The 13,656-nt window shown below is 40.0% G+C and overlaps 1 protein-coding gene across 1 annotated transcript in view; it reads left to right on the top strand.

Annotated features, from left to right (window-relative positions):
* The first annotated feature begins 1,152 nt into the window (after positions 1–1,152).
* TP53BP2 (tumor protein p53 binding protein 2) overlaps positions 1,153–13,656 on the top strand; it is a 23,790-nt gene continuing 11,286 nt past the window's right edge. The window contains 8 exon segments of the mRNA XM_010706672.3: positions 1,153–1,300; positions 4,557–4,670; positions 5,260–5,339; positions 6,287–6,388; positions 8,784–8,958; positions 10,294–10,475; positions 10,889–11,053; positions 11,445–11,682. Of these exon segments, the coding sequence (XP_010704974.1) occupies positions 1,153–1,300; positions 4,557–4,670; positions 5,260–5,339; positions 6,287–6,388; positions 8,784–8,958; positions 10,294–10,475; positions 10,889–11,053; positions 11,445–11,682 (1,204 nt within the window).

A 13,656-nucleotide genomic window follows, 5' to 3' on the forward strand; every position in this document is an offset into this window, starting at 1 on the left:
ATAACCTTGCTCTAAAGCTGTTTGAGAACCTGTTTTTTATTTATACTTTTCTGCCACAGTTTTTGTGATTAAATAGTATTTTAACCTGGTTGCATATGACATCGCTCACTGTCAGCCTCGAGAAATGCTAAATGCAAAACAAGTGTGCAAGGATGAGATGCCAGCAGCATATGGAGGTGCTGTTTGGAAAGCTTTGTCTCCTAATTTAGGTCAGTACTTCAGCGTGCTGTGCTGTTTACAGCACAGCAGTTGTCAGCCTTCCCCATATAATAGGCGTGTGTGGTAAGCTGATCCTACCTGCAGGCCTGCAGTGTGACTCTGGCCTATGCACAGCGTGGCATCACAGAATGGTTTAGGTTGGAGGGGACCTTAAAGATTATCTAGTCCCAGGCTGCTCTGTGGGCAGGGCTGCCCCCCACCAGTTTAGTTTGCCCAGGGCCCCATCCAACTTAGATTTGAGTGCCTCCAGGGATGGGCCATCTAAAACTTCTCTGAGCAGCCTGTTCCAACATGATGGCTTTAGAGAGGCAGCACCATTGTGTGATGTGTTTATGCAGAGTAATAATCAGAGATCCATCTATAGGTGTGACAAAAAAGCTGAGTAAAATAGTCTCTTTCTTCCTGATGGTGGTTTGGGGGGAGACCTTACATTCATCTTAATGCATCCTAATTGCATAATGGCAAGTCAGCTTGTGTTGTGTGAGAAACTGCAATGCTAAGGGCAAATGTTCTGCTTCCTCTGCAGTAAATTCTAGTCTTCTACATGTGTTTCTCCCCTTGTTTTTCCATGACAGAGAATATCTGTGAATTCTAGGTGACTGTTCTGCTGTGTCAGCTGCGTGCGGTGTGTAAGTATGGTAAGGTGTAAGGAGTTCTGGCACATTACCTTAGGAGAGAAGGAAGGATCTGTATGTCCAGATTTGAAAAAACAAACAATCCTCCATTAATTCAGAGGATTATTTCTGTAGCATCTCACTGGCTTATACTTTCAAAGGAAATCTGGGTTTGTTTTGAAAATCAATATACACAGTAGTTATTGGTGAATGGTCCTATTATATTGAAAATAATGTGATAAATGAGATTCGTGCCTTCAGAGTACAGTCTGCTTTTGTGATTTAAGTAAGCATGTCCCGTTGTCTTTGTCTTTTCCAGATGTTTCTGACAGTGTATCTCAGTAACAATGAACAGCACTTCACTGAGGTGCCAGTCACCCCTGAGACAACATGCAGAGATGTGGTGGAGCTGTGCAAGGAGCCTGGTGAGAGTGAGTGCCACCTGGCTGAGGTGTGGTGTGGCTCAGGTAGGTTAGACTTCAGAACAGAAACGTGATGGACACAGTCCTCCCCCTACGGAATTTCTGCCTTACGTTTTTGTAAAGCTCTTTATCAGAATTGCTGTATAAAAATGCATCCATAGGAAGCTGCATGCATGCAAAAAATTATTAAAATTGGGGAGGAAAAAGAAAGAGTCAAGCATGCAAATTTTCTTACGCATCTGCAGCTCTTCTCCAGCTCAAATGAGTCTTGGAAGGTTGTAGGGGAGTTGCTTTCCTTCTCCTCCAGTTGTCTTGCGCAGGGTTTTTGAAGTGGTAAGTAGTTCTAAAGAACAGTCTTCTTAAATCCCTTATCTACTTTCAATTGCTTGAATTGCAAACTTCCTTGTTTGGTTGTTGCCTTTGTCATTCATTAATTGAGTCTGGGAGGAATGGAATGTAACCAAAAGTAGCAAGAGCCATCTGATACTAGATGCTTCTAAACAAAGGTATATAGTGGGTGAGAGGAATGAGGTGGGACGGGGACAAGTTCAAATCTCCATAACCTTCCAGTACTCTGTTGAGACTGGAGAACATGTCAACAAACAGATGAAAAGCTAAAGTATGGTTAACTTTTGGTGGCAAATGGGAAGCAACTCTTATGTCCTGTCTCCATTTTTTTTCTGAGATTACTATTTGCAGAGCCTATTCTCATGGTTAGTGGCAGTTTATTGTCAGAAGACCAAAAACCCTATTATTTGTCGATAAGGTAGAATATCGGCAATCATTTGAGAAACTAAATTGTTCTTCCCTTCATGGACCCTGTCATGTTTACTAATAATATACTACTATATACAAGCACCTGTGTATGTGTTTGCATACAAAACCCAACAGTTTCAAATTGTACTTTTAAACAAAAAATGCAGTTGTCTTAAATCATATGCTATTAAGTGACTCGAGTACTGGAAGAAACAAATGCATGTTGTTCTAATAAAAATATATCCTTCTAAGCATCTGTATACCATCTAGTAGCAACCCTTTGCAAAGTAATGTTTTCATGTATATTATGGATTTTTTTCGAGAGGATTGGGATGCTCTTAACTTTGCTTACATCTAAAACAAAAGAAGGTAAAATTCACTGTCTTGTTTTCCAAAATACCACACGGTTTCTATTACAGCAAGCAAGTTAAACTTGATTTTAAAATAAACATGGCACATGCCAACCATCCTTCCGAGGCAGAAACAGAAGATGAATGCTGAAAAATGATTGCTTGTACTTCAGTTACTAAGATCCTTCTGAGATAGCTTGTCTCTCTTTCTCGTCCTGACGCTTGCTCAGGAATTTAAGCCTCTGTTGTCAGACCATATTAAACATACTTTGAAACATTGCTGCAAGTGAGCTTGAGACACTCTGCTCCCTGAATGGGGGCAGGCTTACTGCTCTCCCTGTCCTCCCAGTTTTGCTTGAATTTTGATGAGTATCAGGGCAAGCTTCCTCAATCTTTCTGTTATTGTCAGAATTCTGTTAGATGGCTTCCTTGAGCACAGAAAGCAGCCAAAAGTGTGAGTGTATCTGTAAAGGCTTTTTATTTCTTTTTTCCCCTTTTTTTTTTCTTCCCACTTTAGGAGATGAAGAATAAAAACTGAGGTCTGATAGTTTGTCTTTACTTCTTGAGCTTTTCAAATATAGTTTTGTTTGGAAATCCTGTTGACCTTCCTTTGAAGTCACTGAGTGATACTGAATCCTTGGGTAGAGTGCATCTCTCTTGATAATTTCAGTTGAAGTACTGCCTTGCTGCTACGAAGCTGTCTCATAAGACACTTATATTCTGTAAGATGGAAATTTGTCAGTCATACTGGTTTTTTTTTTTTGAATGAAGGTTTAGCAGATGAGGAGCTTTTTTAGCTGTCTAGACAAGTAACTGCTAAGAGACTGCTTTTTCTGTAACAGTGACCTACTTGCTTATTCTGTAAAGCTAATCTCTTTTGACACTGACTCCAGAAATTTTCCTTCCTAGATTGCTTGAGCACAGCTGCAGTATTCTCATTTTAAAGAAACCCTTTTGTATTGAAAAAAGGCTTTTCATGTGCTGAAAACATTTTAGTAGCTCCTCTTCTCTTCAAACTGAAAACGTTTATTCTTAACACCATCAATTTTGTCCCTGAAATGATTGTTCCATATTAAGACAGTTACTTTGAAAGACTTTCCACTGAACGTGGATGAACTACTGATTTCTTTTTTTCTTTCCTTGTCTAAACAATGAAAGGAAACTTCCAACAAAGCCACTGTTGGGACAAACCAAACTGGTGGTGTTTAATTTCAGTCTTTATCTGCTTGCCTCCTTCCTCTTGATGGGTACAGTATCATAAGATACTGTGATCATTCCCTAACCACATAAAATTGACTACTTACATTGTATTAACTGCATAGCTGCAATCACTTTTAACAGAGGCATAAAAATGTAAGTTGATGTATCTAGAATAACAAAATTAATTGCTTTCTAGTAAAGATTAAGGACAGTAAACAATTCTGATTATATCCAGCCTGTGAATTCCTAGCTATGAAGTGTGTAGAATTTGGAAGAGCAGTAATAAGGAAAAACAAGACTGCTACTAAGTAAAGGCAGTAGGCTTAGGCTGCCATTGGGTTTTTGTAGTTTTAAAAGGCAAAGAGTAGGCGTTAAAATTAGACAAGACTGAATCCTGAACTTGAGAACAGGTGCAGAAACAACAATTCAGTTGAATATGTGCATTTTTCTTCTTAAGAAACTTCATCTGAACTGTCTGAAAACAAATAGCAGGTTCTGTCTGAAGTTGCTTTTCACTTTCTCATAAACTGAAGGGATCCTTGTAGGAACTGGGGTTAAAGAGCCTTTGAGGTCTGGGAATGATAAGTCATTTAGTTATTCTGAGGTACCACAGGAGTGGTGAACATATCCACCAGTTCAGTTCCTATGATGGTGAGTTGGTACAGTGATTCACAAACGCAAAACTAAGGTGCTCCAGCTAAAAGCTCTAAACTGCCTGTTTGTGTTTCGTTGGGCTGTGATGGGGCCCTCAGCTTTTCCTTCTGTTTGACTTCTGAAGGGCTCTGTCAGCTTTTCCGAGCTGTTGGCTCATCTTCCAAAGCAAGGGGTGGTGCAGAGCTTATGGAAAAAGTGGAAAGGCATTGGGTGAGGGTAAGGGTTAGGTCTGCATGCTGCACCTTGATGAGAACAGCATTTGAAAGATGATGGATGAATAGTTTTGTTACATCTCCAAGCTATATAGCTATGTGATGTAAACGGTCTTTTTACCTTTTCAGAACGGCCTATAGCTGATAATGAACGGATGCTGGATATTTTGCAGCGCTTTGGGATGCAGAGAGGTGAAGTTCGTTTCTTTCTTAGACATGAACGCTCTCCCTGCAGGGAATCAGGTAGGTGTTGGTCATAGCTGCTAACGTGAGGTTTTTTTAATTCCTCAGGGTTAAGGAAACAACATGCATATATTACACATTACTGCTGGTAACCAGTATGGTGTTGCAAATCTTTTTTACTTTCTTATGTGGAGGAAATGCTAATAACAGAAAACTGCACTTGCTACTCACTCTCCTTTTTCATTTTTAGTGAAGACTTTATCTTCCTGTATCTGGTGTGAAAATATTAAATCTGAATGGAAACGTTAGCAGCTTTTCTAGAGCTCAGCATGACCACAGCATCTAAGAGCATTCTGTGCTAAATGTATTAGCCAGAGTTAAATATCTAGAGATGTGTGATTAGTCTCCTAAAGTGCAGAAATTGTGATCTTTTCCTTTACATTTAGTAACCAAACTGCTGTCTGGTGATGCCTTTTATAATGTGAGATTAGTATGTTTCATCTGGGCAATACTAAGCAAAAGATAGAGTTCATTCAGGTTATAAACAGAAAGTTGTTGTTTCTTCTTCAATATTGAATGCTATGTCTGAAGAGGTAAGAAAAATCCTCAAAATATCTTACCATCGGTGTTATCCTGTATTTCTGTCTAGGGACTGGACCAAGGTCTCAAGATCCAGTTTTAAAAAGAAATGGTGTGAAAGTGCCCAGTGATCGAAGAATGGAGAATGGAGTAAGTTCTTGGTGTATTGGCCAGTGTAGTAAAAACAGGCTTCCCTTCTTATGAGAAGCTTGTGCAAACCCTACCCTGGAAGCTAAGAGATGTTTCTGGAGAAATTTCTCATGACTGCTCTAAAATAGATGCAAGGCCTCTAACAATTATCACTCTTATTTTCAGTTTTTACGTTTTCAAAAGACCTGTTATTTGCCACATGTATGTGTTTGTACTAAGGATCACAGAGAGAGAAAAATCAGTTGCTTTCCCTCCTCTACTCCCATCCAAAATTTTCTTTCCTTTTTCTTCAGTTCATTGATCAATCCTTTCCATGTTCAGTTTGCTCTCAGAATAGTAGCCTGCTTTTAGTTCTAGTTTTCAAGTTGAGACCAGTTAGTGTCTCAGAATTTAATCCATTGTCTGCCATTTCTTCTTGCTTCAGAAGATGTAAATATGAATATAGGATTAAATCTAGATTCAGGAAAGATGCAAACAGCACTATTTTACAGTAGTTACCTTTGGTTTCCTTCTTTCTTTAAATTTTCTATTTTCTTCAATTTACGTTGAAGTACTTTGAATAGCATTGATAGAACTACGACCACCAATCTGCTTTGCCATGTGCTGGGCATTCTGGGCTCAGTCAGTCAAAGCTGATCCATGCTGAGCTTAATTATAAAAGGCTCTGAAATGTCACTTTAAAATGCCACTGGGATTTTGCTAGAAATATTAATTTTTCAAGAAGTGTTAGTTGCACATGTTGCTGGGTTGGGGTATGCATCCATACAGGCTTCCAAGTAGTTATTTCCTTTAACATAGAAAAATGTTCGTTCTTTCTAATTATTGAATATTCTGTTTTCATCAATTATAAAGATTTTAGTCATAGTTTTCTGCAGTAGCTATATTGAATTGCACGCTAGCCAAATTAGAAATTCTAGTATTCAAATGCTTTGGATTTTCATTGGCAGGTCAGTGCACCAAGGATGGATATGACACTGGCTGAACTTCAGGAAATGGCATCGCGCCAGCAGCAACAAATTGAGGCTCAACAACAAATGCTGGCTAACAAGGTGAGCTTGGAAGAAGACTACTTACAACTGGGAACATAGATGGTAGGAGTTATGAGTTGGAAGAAGCGCTAGGGATTTGTGTGTGGTTTTTCTTCTTTTATTTATTTCATATCTCATCTCTTATAAACAGAGAACTCCCTTTCTTTAGCTTCCACTTCTTAAATTTGTAAGTCTGCCTACACACATTTCTAGTAGTAAAACACTAAAATAGGGTCACTGCTATCTCCAGTACTATAGCTTACTAAAAGGACAGAGCATATAGTGTTAATGTTGTCATTTATCCTGGTGTCTGTGCCAGCCCTCTTTGTGCTCCGTGTGGTGACCAGCCATTCACCGGTTTGATCAGTGAACAATGGTTTTGTCTCTAGGCATAATGCTGTCCTGTAATGATATCTTGCTTTCTACTGATAGAGTTCAGTGTGCCTGGCTTCCTGGGGCAGCTGTCTGAAAAAGATTGCCTTCATGTGATAAAGTAACTAGGACAGTGATTTATAAAATGTTTACTGAACAGTACAGGAAAGCTAATGATGGGTGCTGGGTGCTCCCGAATTGTTTAGGGGAAAAAAATGTTCTGGACACATCTGTAGAATGGTAGCATGGACTTCTTGTTTGACTTCAGCATTGTTGTTTCTCACTGCTCTTGAAAATGCCACTGACAACACTGCTGTTGGCAGAGAGTCTTTATGCATGAGCCCAACCTGAGGAGGGTTTGACTCTGATTGGATTAGTTCCAGGCCCTGCAGAATGTGCTTTGCTGAGGAGGAAGGCTGCTCTGAGGCTCCTGTCTTACTACTTTTCCTCTCTCAGAAGCCCTTCCTCGCTTGACTGACTCACTAACAAGAAATGGTAGTAGATGTTGGTCTCAGAAGGTCTTATAAGCACTGACACTGTGGTGACCATATACAGAGAGCCCCAAATAGGAAAAATTGATATATTTACTGTAAGGGGAGTCGTACAAGACTTAAAAAGTTAAGAGTTTGTCTGCATCCTGCCCATCAGGTAGGTGTCTTGCTGTGGTTGGTGGCAGAGTAGTCCTGTGGGTATCTTGATGTACAATTTATCATCTAAGATGCCTTTCTAAAAAGGTGTTTGGAAAGCTGTCTTTGCTGTCTTTGTTCTGAAGACAGACTGTTCATTGCCTCTTTCCTGCCTTCTGAAATCAAACGCAGTATTAAAAATAGATTTGGAGGGGAAGAAGACACTTTCTTTTTAGACATGGCTTGTAACACCTGTGGTGGTTTTTTTTTTTAGGGGGTTTTTTTTTTTTCACATTTCCCTTTATGGAATTGTCTCTAACCTAGTGTATGTATTGGCAGGTGTTGCCTGGTTTTCTCTGGAAAACAAACTCCTTTTTTCCTCTTTCTTTTTTAGTCAAAATGCACAGGATCCATGTTTCTAAATACAACTGGTGATTTTTTTTTTTTTTTATTTTAAGGCATGATTTCCTTTGGAGAAAATGTTGCATTCTAATGTTAGTAGCCACTGGTAGTCATGACAGTTAAGTCTTTGAATCCTTAGGAAAGTCTTAGCAGCTTTCCTACTACTGAAATGAGATATCTCCAGAACTGAAAGCCATATGTAATGGCCACTAACTTAAGGGAAGTCTCCGTAGATGATCTAGTGGTTTATTTTAGCTCTAAACTTTGGATATCTGTGCATAGAAACTGATGGTGCACCACCCTACTCTTACAGTCCTGGAGAAGTGAAAGCATCCTGTCCAATTGTCTGTTGCGTGAGTGCAGCCAGGTCAATATAAGTTTTCCTGTGTCTTGAATTGTTCTGTGTTGCAATGTTGATTGTTGCCTAGAAAGGGTAAGATTTCAAAGCTTTGCTGGTCTGTGATCGCCATTCTTGAGGAAGTTCTAATGGAACCAGATAAAGTAGAAAGAGTGACAGACATGATCTATAGTTTATGAAATATTTTATATAGAAAGAATGTCTAATTGACAGTAAGTCATGCTGAAAAATAATGTCATATGATAGAGGAAATAATGATTAGTTCCAGCAAATGAAAAACAAGTAGTCATTAAATGAAATAGGCAAACAGCATGGAACACGAATGCTAGAATTTTTCTTAAATTAAAAGGCTTTTGAGCAATTTAATGGAAGAAAAATGAACTAAAGACTGTTTGATGTGGATACTGCCCTTGTTTCAGTAGACTCTTGCACTACGTTGTAGTGGTGCCTGTGCTGGGGGTCACATATACTGGGCACTGGCAGGTGCTTGTCGTAGTCTCAAAAGCTTTCCTTGATGCTCTGAGAAGTCAATGCTCAGATGAAGTAATTGATAACCAGAGATGTGGTGGCAATTGTATATTAGTTTTAAGACTGTTTCTGTCAGTATTTCACCGTTAATTCATTTTTAAAATAAGTAAATTCCTTGTCTTGCCTGCAGGAACAGCGCCTGAAATTCCTGAAGCAGCAAGATCAGCGACAGCAACAGCAGGCTGCTGAACAGGAAAAACTGAAGCGATTAAAGGAAATTGCTGAGAATCAGGAAGCCAAACTTAAGAAAGTAAGAGCATTGAAAGGCCATGTGGAGCAAAAAAGGCTCAGCAATGGGAAGTTAGGTAAGTTGTTGCTTGCGGAAGGTAGCCTGTGTTTTTTTTCATGGAGCGTAGTTCTTGGAACTCTGAAACCTGTAGGGATTTCAGTGATTCAGAAGAGGTACTTACAGTATTCCAAGAAAAGTTAATCTTAATTTTCACATCTTTTATTTACCAAAAGAATTCCTGAATGACATGGGGGAAAAAAAGTATCTTCATATTGTATTTCAAAATGTCACAAGTGTATTTCCATCCAGTTTTAAGCTTACCATTTCTGTTCTTCAATTTCAGTGTAGATTGTTTCCTTGTATACTTTTGTGTACCACAGTAAGTTTTTCTGTCTTTTATGTTCATACCTCACGTATTTAGGCTGTTACTTTCCTTTTGGCCCCCAACAAAACTGTGAGCTGATTGATGTGTTACCTACATTTTCTCTTAAGAAAGAGGTAACCTAGTGGCTGCAGTGGCTGTATACTTTCAATCAGAAAAATCAGGCTAATGTCTGGCTTTCTACAGTAGTAGTTGAGTGTTTGCATCAACTTGCTGAACTGCAGTATTAAATGAAACAGACTTCATGTTTGAAATACATTCTCCTCCCTCTTTTTTTCCTTCTTCTGTATCCGTATCATGCAGAACTTGTTGTTTCTGTGTGCTTTCAATGAAAACGTGTTGCTTATTATTATTAGAGTTGCTGTCTTTTTTTTAAGAAAGCATAATGCTTTACAGATAAAAGCAAAAGATTTCTATAGGAAAAATATGTATTCTGTCCAATATTTATTTCATATAATACAACTCAGCTTAAAGGAAGAGGAAAAACAGCAAAATCTCAAAAAGGAATGAGAGCTGAGACTCCATAGCATGTGTATCTTCTTCCCTGTACCACTCCAGCAGGTCTGGTCTTGGCACTTGCTTGAACAATTTCCTGTTCTTCAGATTTTATTCTAAAATACTGCTGTTTTGAATAATGACAACAGCTGTTGATGACCATGTGTGGTAAACCCTAAAAAGGCTTTGTTTAGTGTAACAGATTGAGTGTTTTGTCATTCTTATCTGTCCTTCCTCTGATATAAACTCAGGAGTTTTGAGCATCATGCATTTGCCTTGTTTGAGTGAGCATCCTCCTGTGGAATCCTAGCATTATGTGAATTTAGCAGCTCTGCCTGTGTGCTCTGAGCAGACAGGCTTTCTATTGCCTTGTTGCCGAGGTTGCTTGTTCAGCTCCCTCAAGAAAGAGCTGTTTTTCCAGGGGCCACAAGCTTGCAGCAGCCAGCTGCTCTGTGCCCCCGTCGTGCTGCCTTGGAAGCAGCCCACGCTGGGCCGTTTCTCAGGGCAGCTATTGTGCTCTCTCGCCCTCTTCAGTGGAGGAGATTGAACAGATGAACAGCCTGTTCCAGCAAAAGCAGCGTGAGCTGGTGCTGGCGGTCTCAAAGGTAGAGGAACTCACCAGGCAACTGGAGATGCTGAAGAACGGCCGGATTGATGGCTACCACGACAACCAGTCGGCTGTAGCTGAGCTCGACCGCCTGTACAAGGAGCTGCAGGTAGTGTGCAGGGTGGAAAGTTGACTGGGTGGCTTTTTGCCTAATTGGGAGGAAACCCCGTGTCCTTGCTCCGAGCAGAGCTCTGCAGTTTCTGAGGGCTGTGTGTGCAGGGCTGGCTATGTTGAGCTCAAGGTAGAGAAGGAACAGAACACTCAGCCTTGTCCTTGAAGGCAGTTTGGAGATGACCAGTCTTTTTTTTTTTTTTTTAAGAATATAATCTCAGGAGAATATAGTCTGTTTCAGCATGTTGTCTTGGGAGTCAAGCAAGACTTGATTTTTCAGAAAGTTTCTCTCTTCGTAGCTGTTTCCTGTCCCCTATCCCCATCCTGAAAGTTAATTTGTTTTGATGTTTTTGTTGTTTTCTTTCTTCCCCCCCTTCCTGCCTCTTTCCCCCCCCTCGTGAATTTATTCAGCTGAGGAACAAACTGAACCAGGAGCAGAATGCCAAGCTGCAGCAACAGAGGGAGTGTTTGAACAAGCGCAACTCAGAGGTGGCAGTCATGGACAAGCGTGTTAATGAGCTGCGGGAGCGCCTGTGGAAGAAAAAGGCAGCTCTGCAACAGAAAGAGAATGTACCAGTAAGTGGTGGATGCTTCAGTTACAAAAAAAAAAGAGCTTTTACTTGTGGTATATACAGACTGAAGTAAAACCTTGCATGGGGAGGGCTGTTCAGATGCTAGATGTGTAGTTTTTATCCATTCATGGTGGAAGTCTTGTATTATTAAAGTACTTCTCATGGTACATTGATGTTAACCTACTTACTGTTTATGAACAAGATGACATCTTATGTTGTGGAATTTCTTTTTCAGATTTTATTACTGCATCACTTATATCTGTTGAGGCTTCTAAGGAAGCTTCTTTTTTAGTACTTGAATATAATTTTGCATTTGTTTTATACTTTTTGACTTCTAGTTCAGACTCTTTGTACAGCATACAGTTAATTACATTTTTTCCTTAATTTTTTTTAAGGTTTCTTCTGATGGGAATCTACCCCAGGCAGTGGGTTCTGCTCCAAGCCGAGTGGCAGCAGTAGGTCCTTATATCCAGTCCTCTACTATGCCACGTATTGCTTCCAGACCTGAACTCTTGGTGAAGCCAGCATTTTCAGATGGGACTCAAGCTTTGCAGGCATCTGATGGTCCACTGAAAACACAAACTTTGCCGAACATGCGAGCTGGGAGCAGTTCACAAGCTAAGGTTCCTGCAGGTAATAGCTTGCAATCAGTATTTATCCTCTAGAACTATTTTATCCTAATTTACCAGCCTGACTTTTTTTGCTTTTTAAATAAAGTATTATTTGAGTTGGAAGTCATCTTGGAGTTATCCTGACCCAGTGAATGTATTTTACAGGCACTAAGACTGTAGGATTAAATGCATTAAAGATGAAGTAATCCTCTTAGTGATTAATCTCAGATGTGATATGGCATAGAACATAGGAGGATTCATCTTCTGTGTTTTTCTTGTTCCCATAAAGTTCTCCTAAATACACAAAAATACTTGCTCAAGTTTTAGAGGCAGTTCTAGCACGCACATGGCTAACCTTTTGGCTGGGCTGAATAACTAACAAAGTCAAGTTTTCTGATAATGCATTTCTGAAATAACATATGTAAAAGATTAACAAATGTTACAAGAAATATTATAAAGGTGGCAATTGATTCTAACATAGAAATGAGCCTGCTGAAGTGTTGGTGACACAAGAGTGTGGATTGACTACAGCTGTGCCACTCCTAATGTAGAGCCTGGCACTGAGCGTTGGTGGAGGTTTGCCTGGCTTCTCTTTCGTTCTCTCCTATGAGATACAGTTCAGCTCAGAGAGCAAAAATCAGAAGAAACTGGGAGATGCAAATATCTTTTCTGTTGGCGTCTTTCAGAGATATGAGATATGAGAAACCCAAATCTCAAAAGGAAAAAGAAGCTGTGCTTATAGAACAGTTCTGTTCCTTCATCTCTCTCCCTCTCCCCTTTCCAGTGCTGGCTGATGTTTATAAAGTACCAAGTTTCTTCTGCTCTGCTAGAGGATGGGGAACAGTTTGGTTTGGTTTTATGTAAGTTTAGATCATAAAATTACTAGGTTGGAATTTTAGCTCTGGTCTGTACAAAATCCAAATGTTTGCTGCAGGAGTGTATGGTAGTGTGCTAGTTGAACTAAGCCACCATGCCTTTTCTAGCATTTGGGCAAAATGACTGTTTTGCTAGAGAGAGGGTATCTGATAATTTCTCCTCTTCTGCTCATCACTAATATTTGAGCTGGATACCACTTTCAGTGATAGTTGATGCAACCGATTTCTCTCAAGTTCTACGACAAGTTGTAAGCGTCATCTTATTTTTGAAGCAGACTGAGTATCTACTCCAGCGAACTTAAAGATGAACTTTAATGCAATGCCTGTATATGCACTGAACACACAGATGATTTTTCTACTGTTATGGGTATCACTACCAGGATTTATTTCTGCTTTAATGCAGTGATATTTCTGATGCATGATCTTTTCCACCCCCTACTGGGGTGATGATCAGCAGTCAGCTGAACATGAGCCAACAGCATGCCCAGGTGGTTGACAGGACGAGGGAAGTGATTGTTCCCCTGTATGTGGCTCTGGTGAGGCTGTATCTTGAGTACTGCGTTCACTTTTGGGCCCTCACTACGAGAAAGATTTTTGAGGTACTGGAACATGTTCAGAGGAGCAATGAAGCCGGTGAAGGGACTAGAAAACAAGATGTATAAGGAGGGGCTGAGGGAATTGGGATTTTTCAGTCTGGAGAAAAGGAGCTGGAGGGGAGACCTCATCGCTCTCTGCATCTGCCTGAAAGGAAGTTGTAGTGAGGTAGCTGTCAGGTAGCTTAGGTGACAAGTAATAGGACATGAGGAAATGGCCTGAAATTTGCTCTTGGGGAGGTTTAGGTTGGGTATCAGGAAGGTTTTCTTCATGGAAACAGTGGTGAGGCATTGGAACAAGCTTCCCATAGAGGTGCTAGAATCACCATCCCTGGAGGTATTTAAAAAATATGTGAGTGAGGCACTGTAGGATGTGATTTAGTGGACTTGATAGTTAGATGGATACTTGGACTTACTCTTAAGGTTGTTTTCCAACTTAAATGATTCTATGAGCTAGAACCTGAAGTGATGGTTTTCCATAGCAGTTATTCTGTGTATGATGCTTGTATACTGTCTGGACTCCAAAAA

Source organism: Meleagris gallopavo, chromosome 2 (assembly GCF_000146605.3).
Source record: "Meleagris gallopavo isolate NT-WF06-2002-E0010 breed Aviagen turkey brand Nicholas breeding stock chromosome 2, Turkey_5.1, whole genome shotgun sequence".
NCBI classification, from domain to species: Eukaryota; Metazoa; Chordata; class Aves; order Galliformes; family Phasianidae; genus Meleagris; species Meleagris gallopavo.